The sequence below is a fragment of the Buteo buteo genome, chromosome 12, assembly GCF_964188355.1.
Source record: "Buteo buteo chromosome 12, bButBut1.hap1.1, whole genome shotgun sequence".
NCBI lineage: Eukaryota > Metazoa > Chordata > Aves > Accipitriformes > Accipitridae > Buteo > Buteo buteo.
The window spans coordinates 30,239,007-30,259,952 of record NC_134182.1 but is presented as its reverse complement, the minus strand read 5'-3'; the positions used below and the strand labels follow the sequence as shown (position 1 = coordinate 30,259,952).

Genomic DNA, 20,946 nt, shown 5'->3' with positions numbered 1-20,946 from the left:
TCTGCTTACATAAACCTTTCTTCATACTGTCTGCATTGCCATATCCCAATCAGTAATGTGACACCAGAGTACTTTAAAACAGTCCTGTTAATCTATGTGCCTTTATCTCCAACTCAAACCTGGGCACATTGAGCCACGAATTAAAAAACAAACCTCTGCAGGGTGCGTACGGCAGAGGTGAGGATCCCCTGGGCTGTCCCTACTCTCCCTCTCCAAGCAGTAGCCCTGTCCCCTCAGGGAGTGGGCTGAAGGGAGGCTGGAGGAGCCACAATGTTGGGGGGAGCAGAGCCCAGCTCCCAGAGCACTGCCACGGCACCGTGGCTCTCGCGCTGCTGCCACCTCACCCTCAGCCCTCCTCTGTGCAGAGGCGAGGCACAAAGCGCCAGTGGCAGCCCAGACCTTGCCTGCAGCCTTGGAGAATGAGGTGCAGCCTCCTCCAGCAGGCCTCCACCCTGGGCCGCCATGTTGTGGCTTTCCCCCAGGACAGCACCTGCCCTGGGCCACAGCAGCCTCCCCCCCACCCCAACTGCTGAGTCTCCCCAGCAGGGAAGGGGAGCACGAAGCCCGTATATATGGATGTATGTAGCCTGACTAACTGCTTTGGGTTCCTGGAAGAGCTGGCTGTGAGTGCACGTACAGAGCCTGCCCCTCAGTCACCATGCAGGGCAGCATGGGGATGCACGCAGGGCACGTGGTGTGGCTCATTCTGGGGGTACGTTTTCTTCGCTCCACCCGCATCTTTACTGCACAGTGATGATGGTGCTTCCGTGCTGGTAGCCACAGTGTTACTGCCGGGGTGCTGTTTGGGGCACTTTGTGTGTTCCCAGCACTCCTGTGGTTTAAACCCTTCCCTGGGCTGGTACTGGTGAAGCCTAACCCTGCCCCAAAGGCTTGGCCCCTGGCAGACACGGCCTGCAGCAGTGCTGTGCCTGTCAGCAGCAGTAATGGGGCGTTATTAACTTCACTCTTCAGGGACTTGCTCAACGACTACTATTGAGAGAAGAATGAACTATAACAGTAAATAAATCATGGTGAAAACTCTGTCCACCCCAAGAAAGCTGTGTCTCCTGAGGGCAGGCTCCCCCAGGCAGCCCATGCTTGTGACAGGCCCAAAATACCAGCAGGACAACTGGTGGCCCAGCCTTTTTGTGAGGAATTTGGGGGGAAATGCTCCCACCAGAGTCCCAGCCCTGCCTGGGGGCACTGCTCTGCCTTGGCTGTGCTCCAGGGGGGGCTGAGGCCTGCCCCCAGGTGTGGTCAATCGGTGCTGGCGGCAGCCCTTCCCCTCCCAGCAGGGCAGATGGGCAGGCAGGCAGTGCTGGGGGGATCTGGCCACGTTTGCAGAGAGGCTGCAGTAAATGGTAACCTCCTTCTTGAAAATAAACACAATATCATAACAGGGGCTTGCTTTTCTAACAGGAACGCGTTAACGTGGAAGTCTCTGGGAGCGCAAGGACAGTGCATGTTGAGAGGTTAAGTTTTGGCTCTTCTCTATGTGTTGCCATTTGCGTACCCTGAGCTTTGGAGGTGAATGAGAGGTGAGGGGAATCTTCGGCCTGTGTCTGTGATCTCATCCCTTGGTATTTTTCACTGACCGCTGGCAAATATTATATGAGGTAGGTAGGCAAGTTCACGAACTAGCCTTAGTTGTTTGTTGACAATTTATAGCAAACTGAGAATGAGTTATAGTGACTCTTAAAAATGAAATATCCTTCTTGAACACTTAAACCCCCTCTTTTCCCCATTTACTTTCTGTTGAAAGTCTCTGTTTTGGTGTAGACTATTGAATACATTCTTAGCTTTTAAAACGTAGCTGATACTGATGCAAAATTGTTCTGGTTTCTTGCTGACTTTTAATAATATGTTTTTCTTCAGAAGCTAAAAGAATCCTGAAAATAAACAAACCCCAAAGTATTAACATTTGTTTTTATGTTTGGCTAATGTTAACCTTTTGTACTTTCCTGAAAATGCTGATTGAGAGTTGCATCTATCACTGCCACTTTGGGGTAATTTGTATTCTGTCCCCCATGCTCTTTTTTTTTTTCTTTTTAAAATGTGTTTTCTGGGCCTTATGTGGAATAACCAGAGCAAATTCTTTGACGTTCACATGCACACCTCTCTTCACGTAAGTATGCCCATTTTGGTGATGGTCTTTTCCTGTATAGATCAGAAATCCTGGTCAGAATCCATGATGGTTAGGATACCATATTCAGATGGACTACCTAGAAACTGATTTGGCTTTTTTTCTTATATTTCTTTTGCTGTTAGGATTACAGCTGTAAATTGAAAAAGTCTGAATAATTTTTAGTGTAATATATTTAAACTCAGGTAATATCTATGGCTATACATCTACATGTGTTTTTGAAGAACTTACTAACCAGGATGTGCTATATGAAAACTTCTAGGAAATAGTGCAGATACTAATGATTTAAAACATTATAAATCTCTAGTTTCTAATTAAAAAATGAAGATCAGTCTTTAACTTGACTGTCTTATAGCCCCAGCTTTGATGATGGCTTGGTTTTGCACCATGATTTACAGTGTAATTACTGCTGATGAATTATCATTAGTTGTAATGGGAGCCTGTTGAGTTTGTAATGCAAGTTTACAGAGAAGGAAGGAGAGGGAATGTTTTGGAACATCACACTAATTCTACATTTCCCTTATACATTCGGTCCACAGTATATTTATATTACTTCTGCACTATGTTAATTTCTGGCAGTTTTTAAATAGGGTGGGAAGCTACAAGTACTCCAGTTGTAATGAAGGGTTAGATCCTTGTCAGTTCTAGTCAGTGAAAATACCCATCAAAGTAGTGTTCTACTACTATAGTTCCCTCAAACTGTGCCTTAAGTAATTCTTACTGTGTACCTCCAGATGGAGTGAAATTACCCGAGTTTTCAAAAGCCTTTTGCAAGTATGTAATAATGCCGTGAAAGATAAAATACTGCAACAAATTAGAAACTAAATAGGATAACAAAAAGCAAAAGCAGAAATGTAGTCAAAAAGCAAAATCACTTAACATGTTCTTGCAGGTTTTGCTATACTAGCTCTTGCTAGTATTTTTATGAATGCTGAGTGCTGAAAATGAAAAAAAAAAAGTAGATGAATCACTTCATTAGATAAGTGAAAACTAAAAAAAAAATAAGCCAAACCACTGAGTGTACAGTCATCTGATCCACTTAAAACACTTGAGTTCTTGTAGACAGAAGGCTTCTGGTGCCTGAGCCACAGGCCCCTTGGGACAAGACTTACATCAGAGCCGTAAGTGACCAAGAAGCACATGGAAAAAATTATAATAGGTTCAAAATGATTTACTTGCAAGTATTATTGACGGTGCTATTCTTTCCAAACTGAATTAACAGCACTTTAACAATGACCACAGCCCAGATTTGTAAAGGTATTTAGCATCCTTTGAAAAAAAGCGTGCTTGTGAGGGTGTGCCTGCATAGTTTTTAAAGTGTGAATGATACTCTTTCTTCTTCTTTAATGTCTATTAAGGCAGAGGAAAGCAAGTGAAACCTCTGGTAGGGAGAAAATGATACCAAATGCAAGAGTTAGGTAAACCAATAGGATGCATTTCCCTGGAATGATGTATTGTTTTAAGGAACCTCTGATGAAAGGGAAATTGCTAGTAAAGAAGCTCAGAGGTGTGAGGAATGCATAAAGTCTTTCATAGAAAATGAACCTAATAGACCATGCAGTTTAGAGATGATAAATCATAAACAGAAATCTATCTAATTACTTCTTGGCTGGTGTTGAACCAAGATATTGAACTGCTGAACTGATCCAACTTGGCAATTTGGCATTATTATGCCCTTGTGTTTTTATTCCAGTTATTTTAAATCTGAATTTTAAAGAGAGTACCTGTCTGGAAGTTCAGGAAAAATATTTATGAAGTATTGATACTTATACATCTAAACCAAAAATGGAGGAGAAGCAGCAACTGGTAAAAACTGTTGCACAAGCTTCCAAAATAGTTAGTAAGTGACAGTGCCTAAATCAATTATTAAATATATAGGGTGGAATAGAGGAATGCTTTATTGTATCCTTTTCCTTAGTAGGATTTGAATACTGCTGTTTTCTTGTTTGTTTTATCTTGTTTCATGCCAGATGTTCTTATCAGGGAAGACAATGGTGGTGTGTTTTAATATTGATGAGTTGATTCTCCTGGGAATAATAGTATATCTACCTTCTCAGAATACAAATTGTGGGAGGTTTTTTATAGTGTGATTACCATAATGCATTGAATTTTAAGTGCAACTTTTTAAAACTGTGGAAAGAACTTTTTGTTTATTATCTTTCTTCTATCTACTTTCAGAGTGACTATCCTTTTAAAATTATGTATTGTGTTTTGGTGACCTTTAAAAAGTAAACATGTAAATCACCAGAGGTACTGTGTGATCTGTCAAAGTAGCATATGCTTAAGCACCTTATAAACTATTAAATAATCATAATATTTCTCTTTCCAAGGTTATTAGTTTATTCATTTAAACAGTTGGAGAACAATTGCAGAGTAATTAAAGTACCTTGCTTTAACTCCCCCCCCTGCAGGAACTTGACCATCGAAGTCCTGAAATTATAAATGATTTGGTGACGAGCCAAGCTTGCAATGCAGGCAATAAAAACCGTGGAAAAAGAAGTGACTTTTATAAAGGAAATACTTTTCACAGAATCCTTCTTAAAGAAACAAGAGTGCAGCAGAAGCCCGGAGAGCAGGCGGCTCCGCGAGCAGCAGCCATTGGAAGGAGCTGTCTGCAGCTCTCAGTGCTGTACTGAGCATGTCCCAGCGGAGCCCAGTGCAAGCAGCACATTATGCAAAAAGGCAGCTCTAGCAGATGGGAGAGAGGCACAGCAAGCATTTGCTTCACTTGCATCACCACCGCTTGAAAACAAACCTGGATCGCTAGAGGGGATCTCGCCGGCAGGCCAAAGGAATGAAATACGGGAGCATGGCTTGATTGCTGAAGGTGTTGCGCTGCGAAAAATCATGGGGAATCAAGATGGGAAGCTAAAGAAAAATACAGGTGATGTGCACGAAGGAGGAGAGGATGCCTCTGGGCCCAAGGATACAGATGGCACAAAGAAGGTATCGGGAAGCAGAAGGGGACTGGGGAAGCATGCAAAAGGAAGTGAATCCGGTAAGAAGAAGGGTAAGTCAGACTCGAGGGCCTCAGTGTTTTCAAATCTGAGGATCAGAAAAAATCTGTCCAAGGCTAAAGATGGGAATAGTAGTTCACGGGAGGATGTTTTGGAAAGCCAGGCCTTGCAGGCTGGAGAGCTGGACAGTACTCATTCAATTGTTACCAAAACTCCAGATATAAGCATCTCTGCGGATGAAGGGGGTCTCTCAGACACAGATGTTGAACATTTTGAAATCAGAAATGAAGCTGTCCCAGCTGCTGTGGAGACACAGGATGGACAAAGGACCAGCTCTGGCTCTGATACGGATATATACAGTTTCCATTCAGCCACAGAACAAGAGGATTTGCTTTCTGATATACAGCAAGCTATTAGACTGCAGCAGCAGCAGCAGGGGGCAATTAACATTGGAACTGAGGACCTTGTCACCAAAACAATGGGCCGACACATGGCTAATTCACAAGCAGCCCCCTTAGATTTTGAACGGTTTCTTTCAGTAACTACCACTGACAAAGAGAGGAGCCCAGACACTGACGGGGCTTTTCCAGCAATATCTGAAATTGCAGAAAACATTCCCGTCTCCTGTGCAACTGAACGTGAACTGAAAGAAGCGGTAAATGGCACAGGCTCTCCTGGTAACGGCTTATTTGAAACACAAGAACGTAAGCTATTGACTGAGGAGCAGGAACAGCTCATTGCTGGAGTGGATGCTGTAGCTAGTGAACTAGAAGATGATTTAAATAGAACTGCAGTAGAAAACCGGTCTCAGACACATAGCTCCACACAACCTTTTCCAACCTCGGTAGCAGATGCTGAGACTAAAATTGCTGAAGTGCAGGCTGTTGATTTGCAGGGCTCAGTAACAGAGGATGGTATTTCAGATGCAGGCCGTGATCATGCTGCTGAGACTCAGGAAGGGAAACACACTCTGTCAGCCAGTCAAGAGGACCTGCATAATGGTTTACCCACTGAAATGAAGAATGGCATTTTGTCCTCTGAGGGGACAGCAGACAGTCCGATGCTTGGTTCCCGATGCTTTAAGCCCTATCTAATTAATCCTTGTTACATCAAAACCACAACTAGGCAACTGAGTTCTCCCAACCATTCACCTTCTCCCTCCCCATCCCAGAGCCCGCTTTTTACAAGGAGGCAGGAGTCCTTCCACAAAAAAGAAAAAGTCTCAATCAAGAAGCAGAGGTCTGCTAGTTTGGCAGGTTTATTTAGTCGTTCCGCAGACTGGACAGAAGAGGTATCTAATCACAAATGTGAGATAACGCAGAAGGTGGGCTCTGCAGGCTACTTGGAGCACAAGGGGTTTAGAGAGAAACTGCAAGCGGAAAGAGTGCCTTTGACTCATTCAAGAAAGTCCTCAGGGGTGCAGGCTTCTACAGAGACATTTCCCAATGTCTTTTCAGGTGAGTGACATGTATTAAGGTTTTTTTCCCAGAGAGTCTTTGAGAATATATATAAAATACTTGAATTCAGTCCTTTGCATGTACTATTGTCTTTACTTGTGCTGACAGTTTTAAAATCGAAGGCCTGGTCTTGCAAACACAGTCACATTTCATTAATGAGCGTAGCCTCTCTATTTGGTGTCAGCCTGGCAGTACTGCCAGTAAAGGAAGTGCATAACTCTTTGAAGTTTTTCTTTCTGTTTTTCTCCTTTGTCTAAATCTTGCAGGAAAAGGCTGGATGCCTTAAATTATTCTTGTTGAAAAATGCTAAGAGCTGCACTGTTGTAGGCAGACCAGCTCTCTGCATAAATAGATCTTTCAGATGCGAAGCTTTCTGTAACTGTGATCCTGTTTGGGGTTTTCTTGTGCTAAGCACTGTTCTGATGTACTGTAAATATTTGAGAGCTGCACCTGGTGTTACACTGAGGCAGTGATGAGGATTTGCTTAGTGCAAAAAGGAAAAAGCCACGCAAGCACAGATGGACAGCACTACAGAAAGGAACCAATTTTCCCTTCAGAAGGGGGGAAGAGAAGAAAAAAATGTTAATGACTTGAAAAGGCAGCATAAAATGGAGAAGAGAAGGGAAACTGGGGGCAGTACAATTTGGTAGCTGTGGCAGGCTGCTGCTCAGGCTAAATAAGGAGACTCATTCAGGAAAGCATTCTTTTACCTTGCTTGTTAGGCAGCTTGCATAGGAATACAGATTTTACAAATGAAATAGTGTGAATAGATGGTTATATTTTCCTGCACTTTGAGGGGTTTTTTTTACCCTTTCTCTTCTCCCCCATCTGAAGTTTCTATATAAAGCTAATGTTTTCACAAACAGAGAAGGCCTCTGCCACATAGGAGGTATGTATACAGAGGAAACTCAGCAACATATTACATTTATTTTTCACTTAAGAAAATTGTAGAACTAAGAGAATACAGCGAACATGCCCTACGAGCATCTATTACAAGATTAGAACAGTTGAATCTATAATCAGGTCTGTTTGGAATAGAAGTCTGTTCTAGATGCATGAGCACGGTAACCCTATATGTAGCCAAGTTATTTGCAAAAAGTGCAGTGAGAATTTTTTTGTGCTTTTATGAAAACTAACCAAATAATATGGTTTATGAAGGGAACAATGACATGATTTAAAAATCCCATGTAAGAAAATAGTTAAGCTATCAACAACTGTTTTGCATAAAAAGACTATCTTGTTTTATACTGTAGATTTTAAAAATTATGTAACTTGCAATCATTTGCATTCATAGTTGCTTTCTTTGTGCACATTCTACTTTGCTTGGTGTCACAGTAATACTGGTGAATGAACCTGTCTGGAAACAGAAATTAATTTTTTGCACAACAGTCAACTCCAGGAGTTTGAAATACTTGGGTAAAGCATTAACATTATTTTCCAGATTCAAATCACAAGAATACTTTCATTCCTCAGTAGTCTTGAACAGAAGTCCCCAATTTCAGTCTTGAAAATTAGAATTCAAGTTTTTAACACAAAAAGCCCACTGAAGGAGACCAGCCCCCTGTAAAGTCAGCTGAATCTTTTTTTGTGTTTTAAATCCCTTCCACCTGTTTTCTTAGATTTCATTTCAGACATCCCTATCTGAAGTTTTTCAATTTGAGGTGATCACTACTTTCATATATATATAGCATATAAAAAGCACACTTTTTTTTCTATCAACATTTGACAGCTTATAAACAACTTGGAGAGCAAAGCTTTAAATTGCATCATCAGTAATTAGACTTTCTTCTTTATGGTGGTGCTATGATGGAAATAAATTTTATATGCCAAACTTCAAGAACATGGAATTACTTTTTAGAGACCTGTTTTCCAGGAAACAGACTTTTTCACATTTCCTCACAAGGTTTTGATTTACTTATTAATAATTTTTGTTTTATTGTGTTTTCCCACCAACACTTTAGACTGTTATTGTGAAGGGACCAATGTCCAATGGAACAGTAGTTCTGCCTCTTATGGAAATTATGGTGACCCTCATTTGCATGTACATACCAGCTGTCTTTACAGGCAGAGGACAATTATACCTTTCAGTTCATGCAGAAAAGCTTGAAATGAGGGAACGGGAAATGGCATGATAACACTTAATCTCTTTTTGATCATTCTTATTTTTAAAAATATGTTTACAAGCTGAAAATTATCAAGAATATAAAAATAACAAGTAGTGTACATAAAAAATGGAAATTAAACTTCACATTAGTATTCCCACAGACTGGCTGTCATTGCTGTAGGAGCAGAAAAGCCTCTTTATTTAAACCAGTCTGCACAGTAACAATTACAGAAATAATTTCCTTGTAATTTGAATACTGCTTTTGAAAAATGTTGTATTTTAACTGCATGCATGAGATGCAACAATTCAGGGATTACCATCAGGCTTTTAGAAATAACATTCATTATAGTGGCTCATTTTTGTCTTTAAAAAAAAAAAAATTCAGGTTCTTGCCTAGAGCATCTTGCTGTGCAATGACTGCAGTGTTGGTCTGCATTTCTAACTAGAATCAAGTAAAATATTCCACAACGCTTTAGTCATTGATTTTAATGACAGCAGGTTCTATGTAGATGACTGGCCTACTTTTGCACTGTGTTGTGGTTTGGCTGTGTGCCATTTGGTTTTCACAATGATCCATGTGAATTCTTCTAAGGCTGTTTTAATGTAAAGTGTAGATGGAAGCCAACACCTGGAATGGTGGAGGCTTTACATATTTTAATTTTGCTTTATATAGAAATAAGTAAAGTATGGTATTTCAGATTTGATGCATTGGCTAGGAATATGGTATAGACAAACTTATAGGCATTTTGTAATTCAGGCATCGGATCTATTTCCTTTATCATGAGGACAGCTGTATTTGAAATTGCAGTGACAGTAATTACAAGTTCTAGATTACCTGATGCACAGTGGAGTCATGGCTTTTATGTTGTGGTCCCAGGAGGACAAGAGCTGAACTGAATTAATAGGGTTGGCTCTCTCACTTAGGTATGTGGCAATGTAGGATTTGCACTAACATTAAGAGAGTGTCTTGGTGGGAAAAGGAAACTGATGTTTACAAACATTAACATAACCGAAATGGAAGAGGCTAATAGATTGATTTAATAAAAAAAGAGTTTATCCTCATGTTAATCTGACATGCAGTGACTGCAGAGGACCTAGTAAGGGTGTCAGTTACATAAACTGAATGCAAGAGTCCCATCAGCTGCCCTAGATGGTAATTAAACTTGACCCAGACAAACCCATGCCCTTTCTAATCTCTGTTGGCTGGCTGTAACACACTTGCTGCATGAATCTCTTTCAGTCAAATCATTTATCTTTAAATTTCTATTCAGAGATTTATATTTGTCCTGCTCTAGCTGTAAACGGGAGACAAACAAACAGAAAGTCCTGGTTACCATAAAACAAAACCTGAAGTCAGTCCTGTGCTTGTGTGCTCACAGCCACTTTCTGATTTCCACAGAGGGCTGGCCTCCTCACAAAGGCCACTTTATCTCACTTTTGTGCTGTGCTAATGTCATCTGCACCCACTTGAAGTTCCAGTGCAGTGTCTGCAGGCATATACAAAGGTCTTAGTATAGATAAGTATGTGAAAACTTGAAAAAACAGGATCAAAGTTTGTTTCTGAGATATAAAGTACATCTTCTTAGATACTTTTTCAAGGTTTTTTTTTTTTTCCCAAGGGTTTTTTTTCATTCTGATTCATGTGATGATGCACACAATATGTATTTGTTGGCATCCTAAGGAGACTGTTTATCATGCAACCGTTATTTAAGACTACTTACGGTTTACTGTTTCACTGATGATATTTGTTAACAGTAATACAAATGTTTCTTTTATCAGATGGCGGGGTAGTGCAGCCTCCTGTAACTAAGGGAGCTGCCCAACAGCAACCCTTCATGTGATACGGGATCATGTACTACACAGAGTGTCCTCTTTTTGCCTTTTAAACCCAAACCTGGAGGCGGGGGGAAAGGGCTGCAATACTGCACTCCAACTATAGTAAACTCTGTTTGAAAATGGGCTGCAATATGTTATTGAAAGACTGCTGAGTGCTGATAAGTTGCTTTAATGTTAGGGTGCCAACACTGCAATATGGGAATCGGAGCAACATGAGTAAAGTCACTGGAATGCAGTGCTGCCACAGGCTTGTTTTGATGAGGTCTCATGATTAATGCTTTGATCTTTATCTAGATCTTCACTGGGAGTAGCAGGTTTTGGTCATGGCGTTGAGTGGCTGCATCTCTCAGGCAACCTATTTCTGAGCAGCAACCCCATTCTGAGGTCTGACTTGTGTCTGGAGTAGAAGTGTGCTGTCTTGATTGCCTGCTGGTCTCTTGGGGTGCAAGGGGGGAAAGGAAAAGGGACAGTTTGTTGCTGGAGGTCCGTGCAGCTCTGCTTGGAACTGAGACACAGTACCAGTGTAATATCCATCACACGTGGGATCTGGCTAGAACTGGTCATTGAAGGACATCATATTCTTCAGTGATTTCATTTCTGTGAAAAGAGCAGTGGATTATTCCAGTGGGAATAGTTATGTGGAATTTAAGTTTGAATATATTTATTGGATCTAACTGTGCTTTACTATTTTTTAAAATATTTATAAATTATTTAATAGCTTAGGTTGGTGGTTTGTCCATTTTCTTAAAAAAAACCTGTGCATAGGCCTCTGCAGAAAAAAAAAATCTATTTCTTGAAGCAGGTCTCGGTTGTTTCCTCCATGTTGTGGTGTCTAAAGAAAAATAAACTTGGAATTGAAAAGCATCTGTAGGAATATTTTAGGCTGCCTGTATATGAGGGATCAAGTTCTAATGTGAATCTTGGTGACAGAAAATGCAAAAATACTAATTACCCAAGATATTTTGTTTGTGCTGTAGTCTAACACAGCTCAGGATATGACCAAGTATATTTCTTGTAAACTGCTCCTGCCAAAATTTGAACTTACATAAGGAGTAGTGGTGGTGAAGTGTGTATGTGTAGGTGTTTCTGTGACTGTGGCTGTGATTATTATTAGGTACATTTAAAAGCATCATTCTGTAGTGGCTAGGTGGAATACAACAGTTTCTGGAAACTTACTTTTATGCATACAGTTTATTTTTTGGGGAGATGAGGCGAGTTGATACAAGGGGAACAGGACAGAAGCAGTGAGCAGCTGTGAAAGGAAGGCAATGGAAGGATATGAGGACTTTGCATTGTGTCACCTCATTCCTGCCTCTTCATATGATAATACAAGGCCCTTGCATTTCATTGAATGCTTTAGAAGAGGCAGCAAAGTGGGTTCAGGAGCTGTGTCACACTATTATTTCCTTTAAACAGCAGCAACTTCCTGCATTCCTACATCGCAGCTCATGTAAAGCAAGTTAGGGACGACAGACGAGGTGGTCTGTGTTACCTTGAGTACAAAATGACTATTCCTCATTTTATTTCCATGTTACTACTGTCCAGAATAAGTTTCCTTCACATTGATGGAAATAGCTAGGCTTTCTGACCATGAACAGGAAGTGGATTATGTTTTCTGATGCAAAACCTTGCTCTATTCTCAGTTAAATACAAAACATGCCTTCTTTAATCTGTAGATGCATAGATGACAGATAGAACCCATTAAGTCAGTTAGCAGTTTCGCAACAATAAGATGCAGTGGTTATGAGATTGCGTATATGTGTGTGTAAACAACATCACAGTTGTAAAAGTAAATCCTAATATACATAAAATTAAATGAAAATATATAAATACAGAAGTACAAAAATGCTTGAGAATTTAATCTCTTTGGTGTTTTGACATATGAAGCTAAATAGTGGCAGGTAAGCCTAGTCACAAATGAGATTTATCATTGAGACATTCTTATTTGTCAGTAAAAGTATCAATTGTTTTGTCTTAGGATCTGTATGAAATTTATCAGGAGCTCCAGAGCTCTGAACCTGGTGTGAATTTGAATCAGTAGGAAGCGTAGATAACTTTACTGTAGAACTAATTACAGGAGGCAGCTTTCATTCTAGAGCTTATTCGATGCTGAGATCTGGCTCAGATGTCCCTCAAAGACACATAGTAAGTAACATTTACTGGGGAAAAATAACTTTTATCCTTTCCTGTTCCTTGCACTGTTAAGGAGAAAATCACTGTACAAAAGAAGTCAATGCTGCAATAATGCTATAATTAACTACATTAACATTTACTAACAGTCAAGGAAGAAAAGGTGGTTTTCATTAAAACAATTAAAATATAAAAAAACCCCCAAAACCAAAACATTGCCTTCATAATAGAGGGTGTGTATCTAAACACTATTTTGTCATACAAAGAGTCAAGACAATATAGTATGCTGAGAAGTAGTTGAGGGAAATATTTGATTACATCAATGAAAGAACATGAAGGTCCAGTTACAGTAAGGGACATGTGCTTAGGTTTTATTCAGATGAAGTCTAGAAGAATATATCTGCACAAATATACAGGCATGCATGTATATATTTTTCTTTTTCATGGAATGTATTTCTAATTTTCTGCTTTTCCACTTTCTTCATCTTACCAGTTTCTGTTTATGGATGCAAAGAAGAAAAGCTTTTGTAAATTGTGATAATTAACTGCTGACTTTTTAATATTTAAAGTTGGAGGAGATTGTCAGAGCTTGGGTGCACAGGTCCTGGAGAGGAAAGAAAACTAAGGCAGGCTGGGACTCTAATGTAGGTTGAAAGAAATTTGTTATTTGTGTTCCACTTCAGAGGCTTGCTAGTTCAGTTCAGTTGTGTTTTGTGACCTGTGGCTGCTTGAGCTAATACTTGGATTTACTTCTAAGGCAGAGATGGGCCAGACTGCATTAAATGTTAAATGAAATGTAGAACTATTGGGAATGAAGAAGGTTTACAAAGTTGGGTTGTAAAGAACAGTGTGTATCAGTTTGGACTGACAAAAGATGCTGTTAATAATAGGTGCCCAAAAAGACATCAGAGGAGCTTCTTTCTTTAAAGAGCTAGACAGAAAGAATTGTGGCTTTCTAGCAGTCTGTGAGAACCTGGCACAGAATGCTGTTTTCACATCGCAAATCACCACAGAAACTAAAAGGGTAAAGATGGGCAGAATTAAATACTTGCTGAGAGGAACCTAAGCACCTGGAAAACACAGTATGACAGTTGCCAAAGATGCATATGGTGCCTAAAAGATTCAGTAGATAAACACATACAGATTCTCTTTTATCATAATCTGCTATAATTAGGAAAGCTTTAGTAATATACTTCTGTAATCTGCAATAATACTGCATTAGAATCTGAAGAGACATCAAAGTGAAAGGAGACATGCCATACGACGTTGTGGGAGGGTGCATCTTGTTTATCTTTTTAGAAAGGTATTTTTTTACTGTGTACCACTGCTGTATTATAGTTGGGGATTTAAAAACTTCAGCTTCTGAAAGATATTTAATGACATATAAGATATGGTCTCACCTTTCACTATATATATTATATATACAAAAAATATATCTAGTGAAAGGTAGGGATAAAAACATAGTTTAATACTTTGTCTCAGCTTACTGTGTTATATGTATGTCGTGTATCAGAAAATTCAGTGTGGGAGAAAGGTGTAAAATCTTAGTCACTGTGGAAGCAAAATTTCAAGGAGATTAATGCTCAAGTTAGGGAGACAGAATACTTAAAAGATTTGCCAATCTGCAAGAATTCTGAAGGTACTGTCACAGGCCATCACAAACATTTTAATATGTTTTGAAGCTCTGGTGATAGGAAAGTTAGAGTATGTGCTTTTTGGAAAAAGTGTTAAATTGTTGTTATTGCAAATGATCCAGGCAATTTTAGTCATCTTATTTTGACTGCAGCAACAAGCAAGGTCTTGGAATGAATCTTGAAGGAGGAAATTATAAGATATAATTAGTTATTGGGCATATGATAAAAGGGTAAAGAAAAATGGAACAAAATGCAGCATGGTTTTAGCAAAGATCAATAAGACTACCTTGATAGCTTTTTATGTACAGCTGCTTTCTAGACAAAGCAAGACTGGTAGGAAGGAATGCATCCAGGTTTCTGAACAAAAATGGCAATGCTGAAAATCACTTGCCCGAAGAAGAAAATGACTAGTGGTTTTGATGAGGGGCACCGTCATGTTACTTCTCGTCCACCAGAGAGGAACAGCTTCATTTTGGTCTGCTTCTACCTAGTGTTGTGATAGGCTTGGTCAGGCTGTGGAAGTTTATTGCATGATTAATGCAAGAGTAGAGCTGGGTCCTGACCTTTGTCCTGGCATTCATGTTTTCAGGACTTGACCTTTTTGTCACCAAGTGAAATTTTCAGTAAACTTTCGTCTTTCTGTATTATAATACAGATTTCAAACTTAGGAACTGGGCTGGCATCGTGAGTTCATTCATCAGGACCAAGGTCTGCGTTAATCAGTTTTTGACCTGACTGCTTCAGCTTTTTTCAGCATGATTTGTGCAAGTATGGCATATGGTTACATAATCTTTTAAAAGACCACTTTGGGTATGCTGCAATTGGTGGTGTTGCTGTGTCTCCTAGCCAGCACAAGTGGAACAAACTTCTTTAAAATACAGCTACTTGGTTTGACCATGGGATGTTATGGATAAAAAGTGAGATGGGGTGTTTTGAAAACTGTTTGTTTGTAACATCCTTTTTACTTCATTAAATCTGTGGTCTTTCCTTGTCTTTTTTTTTTTTTGTGTGTGTGTGTGTGTTGGGGGGGAATCCATTGTCAAAGTTTTGCCAGACCTCTGCTTCTTCCATCAGGGCATTTCTGAAAGAATTTCAGTGGCATTTGTGTGAGGTGCCACTTTTGCCCTGTGTGCTGTGGTGGCCCTGGGGGCAGCAGCAGGATTCTCTTGCCAGTGGCAGCTTGTGCCCTTGCTTCCAAAAGGGAGCACACACACATGTGCTCCCTGGCTTTTTGGGGGATGTCTTGAGCACTTGAAGCTGTTAGCATTATGTGATTCTCTTTCTGTAACTGTGTAATGGGCTGCTTGTTCTAGCTGAGTGAGTTGAAATCTCAGTGATACAGCTATTCAAGCTCTCTTGTATAACCTGGAATCTGTTTAAATAATTAGTGATAATTGTGGGGCCAAAATAAGGGAAAAATTTACTTGCTTGAGTTGCACAGGGATTGATATATTGTGTTTCTAACTTAAAGCTAGCAAAGAGTTTTCATGGAAAATTTTTAACAGTCAGGAGTGTACTAAAAGATGGGATAATACAAAGGGAGGAACTCTGAAATGCCAAAAGATTCAGACAGTTTGGCAAAAGTAAAGCATGGTGTTTACTGTGATAATCAGATACAGGACTGACAGATGTGAAATTAATAATTGGTCATTTTATTCTAGTTGTTTGAAGAGTCTATGAATGTAATCAATTCATCAATTGATACATTCTTCAGTGGAATTTAATAAATATATATTTCTGACATCAAAGTTACATTGAACTGTGTGTAGACAGGCATAGAAAACTGGGGGCAAAGGGCCAGATAGTGTTGATGTATGTCTTTTTCCTAATTCTCTTGTTTAGGCAGACTTTCTGGTTTTGACTTCTGAATTCAAGATGGCATGTGGGTTCAGTTCACGCCATCCATGTGAACAGAGCCAGGAAATCTGGAGACAGAACATCAGAGAAGAAAGGACAATGCTCTTGGGCATTTCCACACATCCCTAACTTTAGTAGTGTTCTAAATACATGATATAACTACATAAACAAAGAATAAATTAATATAATACATACTATATATAATATGACAATATACAATATAAATATATAAAGAAATCAATATGTAACTTCTGTGTTTTTTTCCCTTAGAAACATACGTACAAGCAGTGAATGCAGATATTGGCTATTACGCTAATAAAAACAAAAGGAAATATCTTTATGACTGAATTATAGAAATTTGTACCATAACCCTAGACCTTGACAAGTTTTGTCATTTTTAAGGTTTATGTTGCTTGGAAATTAGACTTACTACTTACTTTGTGTTTATTCATAATGGAAGGATTCAAATTTTTTTTTCTTTTTGTTATGAAACCATGTTGTGTGTGCAGGCCTGTTGTTTGGTGGGTTTTCCATGTTTTATATAACCAGGCTGTGAGAAAACTGTCATGTGGTTTTAGGAAAGTATCTGTCAATGAACATTCAATCCCCTTTAAAAAAGAAAAAAAAAAAACAAACAAAAGTGAAACAGCTAAAACAACCTCACAGGATGAGAGATCTGGAACAGTTTCCCAATATACATCAGCAGAGGATTAGAAACTCTGCAGTGAAAAAGAACAATAAATGAAGTCTCTAATCCTGGAATATTGGGCGTAATCTCCCAGGTCAGGCTTCAGGCAAGAAAGAGACTAAATCAATCTGTTATTTTTTTAGTGCAATTCTATATTTATGCATTTATAAATGCAGGACTTGGCTATGCATTTATGCAGGACTTGGACTTGTTCTTTGAAGAGGAGTTGGCTAGAGTACCAACTTCCAGTTGTTTCATTCTCCAGGTTCCACATGCATCTTTGAAAACCTCTTCTTTCTCAGCAATCACGTGTCGTACGTTATGTCTAGGCTGACTGGTACAGGTTAGCTGAAAAACTATCTTGAAATTTGATAAGATTATGCAATGAAAGGAAAATATTAAGGAAATGTAATACTTTTGATCTTTGAAATATTAATTTTATATGTGAAATAGTAGTCACTCAGTGCCTTGTATATTTGAAACTAAGGAATTAAACAGCAGAAAGGTGAAAATGAAGTGTGATTGATTTGCCCCTAGGAAATAGTTTAGCAAGCTTTTGCTGTGTAGTTTGGGGGAATATGATGAATGAGTAAAACTTGTAAAGTATTTAAGAAATTACATGTAGTTGCAATTACTAGCTCATCTACAAATATGGAAATCTTTGCAGTATTTCTGTCTCTCGGACGTGTTTGTCCTCTTTTGGCATTCTGGGGAATGTTTGGTGCTGCACAGTTCAGGTGCCTTGCCAGATGAATTAGGCCTGACTTAGCCATGACCTTGATGGTAGTACATGCAGAAAAGGAGACAGAAAAAATTTGGAAGGAAGGAATGATTTAGAGATATGAGGCAGCAGATAGCTGAATTGCATATTTCCTAACTTTTCAATGCTGTAGAAATCAGCTTTTCTTTTTCCCTGTTTTCTATTCTTTTTGTTGTTGTTGTTGTTTTTTAATTTATAGAACTATGTTCACAGTTGGAATCCTTTGTAAATGAAAAACCATAAGATGACTACAATTGTCTTTTTATATTTTGTAAAACTAATAGAAAACATATGCTAAATGGAAATTCACCATTTTGTCCATCTCTTCTTCCTTTTCCTTTTTTTCCTGTACTGTCTCCCAAAAATAGAGCAAAGCTTATGGTACTTCTGGCTTCAAAGCTCATGAAATATCTTTGCTGTGTGAGCATTTCTGATCTCACTAAAGTGGAAAAGAAAAAAAAAAAAAGAGTAAACCGGGGAGAAGAAGGCAAGCGGATTTCAGCTTTTGAAGACGTAAGCAGTACGTGCATGAGTCACGGTTAACCCTTGACGTGACTCTCGCTAGGGTGTTCAGAACTGGTATTACACTGAAGCTGCTCACTCTGCATTAGGAAAAATTAAAATGGAAGGTCTGCCTCTAGTCTGTATAGGTTAAGATTTGCTGATGCAGCTGCTGGGCTAATGGTGAAAGTGTGGTGTAGCGCTCTGGTTGCTAGAAAAGAGAATCGCAGGAGACTGGCAGAAGGGGGAGCTTTTGGAGTATAACTCATTTTGATCATCAGTCTCAACTTGTGCTCACTGACAGCTGTGCTCCCAGGCTTTTGCAAATGTAGCGTAAGGAGGATAGGAGGAACGATAGGAGACACATCTTTAAAGATAAATGTGAGGTTATAACAGCATGATCCTCAGGGAAACATTATTGCAAGCTCTGCTGTAGTGCGGTGCCTCAGTGCACGCATGTGTGGTTTTTTTTCAGTATGTCTGTGACTACTGTAGTTTTCTCCTGTTTCTCTCTTCCATTTGTCCCTCTCCCTCCCCTCAATAATTAAGCAAACGCAAATATATGCTCATGGTATTGGTAGTTCTTAAGGATTTTATTGCTTATTCTGTTGTTCCTCTAAAGGTTTGTCTTCTAAGCAGGCTGAACAGGAAAAGAGCTATAATGTGAATTCATTGAGTCAGGATTTGCCTGTATTTGTCTGTGGACAGTACTGAACGTGCTTTCAACATTCAATAATTCCATAGGCAATCAAGTGTAAGGCAAACCTGCACTTCAGAAAAGTGTACACCCTTATTTTTAGTGTCTGCTTTAGGAGAAAAAAGGTTGCCCTGGAATATAAAGTAATTGTAATGGAAAGACCAGACATGCTTCCTTCTAAAATAGGCAACCTCTCCCATCAAAAGTGACTCATAGTCCAGGTCGTGACAGACAAGGTGGTTTAGATTATCAGTACTGACAGCCAAGCTCTGTAGCAGTTGCTGCCATATGGAAGGAGGTGTAATACATACACACAGACACCTCTCCAGGCCAAGGGAGAATCTGTGGCAGTCTTAGGCCAGTACTGAGTGGGATTATTATATGAAATGATTATATGCATAGCATATAATAGATATAATAGTTAATATTTTACAATGTTTCATTATTATATGAAATAATATTTGTAGAATGACTTTTGGTGGGGGTAGGCTTCCTTTCTCCCTTCACCTTGCCCTTGAATAAGTATGGTTGCAGTAAATCTAAAGTTGAAAATGATCATTCAAGAATACAATTACCTGCATTTTTCAAAAACAGAGGCAGTATGAATGGAAACCATACTGGGACTTGTGAATTTTCATTCTGCAGTGAATAGCTTACAGGTTCTACAGAGGTGGTTTTGATGAAGAGTGTTACTCAAGTCTTGGTCATAGGGATGAGATGAAGACCTGTAATGTTGTACAGGAGGTGACAAGATCATAGTGCTTCATCTTCATGGGAATGGGAGGAAGCAGCAAATGGCATGGAGGTAAAGAACATGGAATTTGGAAGCTGAGCCAGAAAACCCAGGCTGAGCCTGAGCAAAAGTATCACTAAATATCCACAGAAGGCCAGAGTACCTGTTACTTCCAAACTTAATTTCATGTTCCCATTCTTTTAGTTAATTAATTGTGTAATCCTTTGTAAGAAAAGAAAAAAGTCTTTTAAACCCTTACTGAGATTTAGTAAGTCATTCTAAGCTCCTAAAAAATAACTTAGGAGTTTATAGTCATCTTATTTGGTGAAGGGTTTTGGCAAGATCCTCAGAATACTGATTTGATCTAAGGCTGAAACTTAGCTGCAGTTCTTCTCTAATTCAAAACTTAGTATGCCTCCCATCTTTCACCAAACTAATACTTAGGGGAAAGGTAAGAATGGGCTTCGGGAACTTCATGACCTGGGATTTCTGGGAAGAAAAGTTGTTTAAAATATAAACAAAATGGGAACTTAACATTTTAGGGAAAAAGATCTGAAAGCTCTTTGTTCTTTACTATTTTCACAGCATGTAAAGGCAACCAAGAGAAATTGTTTTACCATTGCATTTAAATCCCTGTAACAGAAATCAGCTGATCATTTAATAATTATGAAATCATTAATCATTTAATTATTCCAGGTTATTTGCAACCATCTTCACCTGTTGAAGGTATTACCCGTGTAAGTTACAAATATGAGGTGATTAATGGTGTCTGAGGAAAAAGGTGGTTGTTGCTGCACTTTGCTTATAAACGAAAGATAAAAAATTGTGGTTCAAAATCTTGCAGTTGAAGTTCACTGGAATTTAGCCTATGCATTAAATATGGCTGTGGTTTTGGTTTTGCCGTTTAACAAATAGATTCAGGGATTAACATTGTACGGTCAATTTCAAGCATATAGACACAAAGTCATTTTAATTTAACGTGTAGTACAAATAGACAGGGTGCTGGAAAACCATTTCTGGTTCCAAACAAAAAAACTTAAAAGCCTGTGGAGTCCAGTGTTAAAGAGTTTTTTTGCTATACCTAAACAAAAATATGAATTTCATCTTGCCCTGAATCAAAATCATAAACATGACCCCTGCTGTTTCACGAACATCTCTTGCTTTGACACCAGTTCAGGTGCAGGTAAGGTCAGAGAGCAGTGGGGCTGGGGCGGACTCAGCACCAGCCTCCCCAGGCCACAGAGGACTTTGGAGCTGGAACGTTTCTACTGTAGTGACAACTGGCTTTTACCTGAAAGTACATGAAGGAGAAATATCAGATGCCCCTAACAAGGATCGAACTACTTTTTGGTAAGCGGTGGCTTTCAAATGTTGTTCTCCCATGTAGAATAACTTCAGCCCTGTCTGGAACTACAGTGCCATGGCTACTCCATCTGTCAGGTGATACAG

At 39.2% G+C, this 20,946-nt stretch overlaps 1 protein-coding gene across 1 annotated transcript in view; it reads left to right on the top strand.

Moving 5' to 3' along the window:
- The first annotated feature begins 4,758 nt into the window (after positions 1-4,758).
- The window catches only part of FMN2 (formin 2), a 164,675-nt gene continuing 148,487 nt past the window's right edge, over positions 4,759-20,946 (top strand). Inside the window, exon 1 of the mRNA XM_075042186.1 lies at positions 4,759-6,557. Coding sequence (XP_074898287.1) covers positions 4,991-6,557 — 1,567 coding nt within the window. The 5' untranslated portion in view covers positions 4,759-4,990. The remainder of the gene's footprint in view (positions 6,558-20,946) is intronic.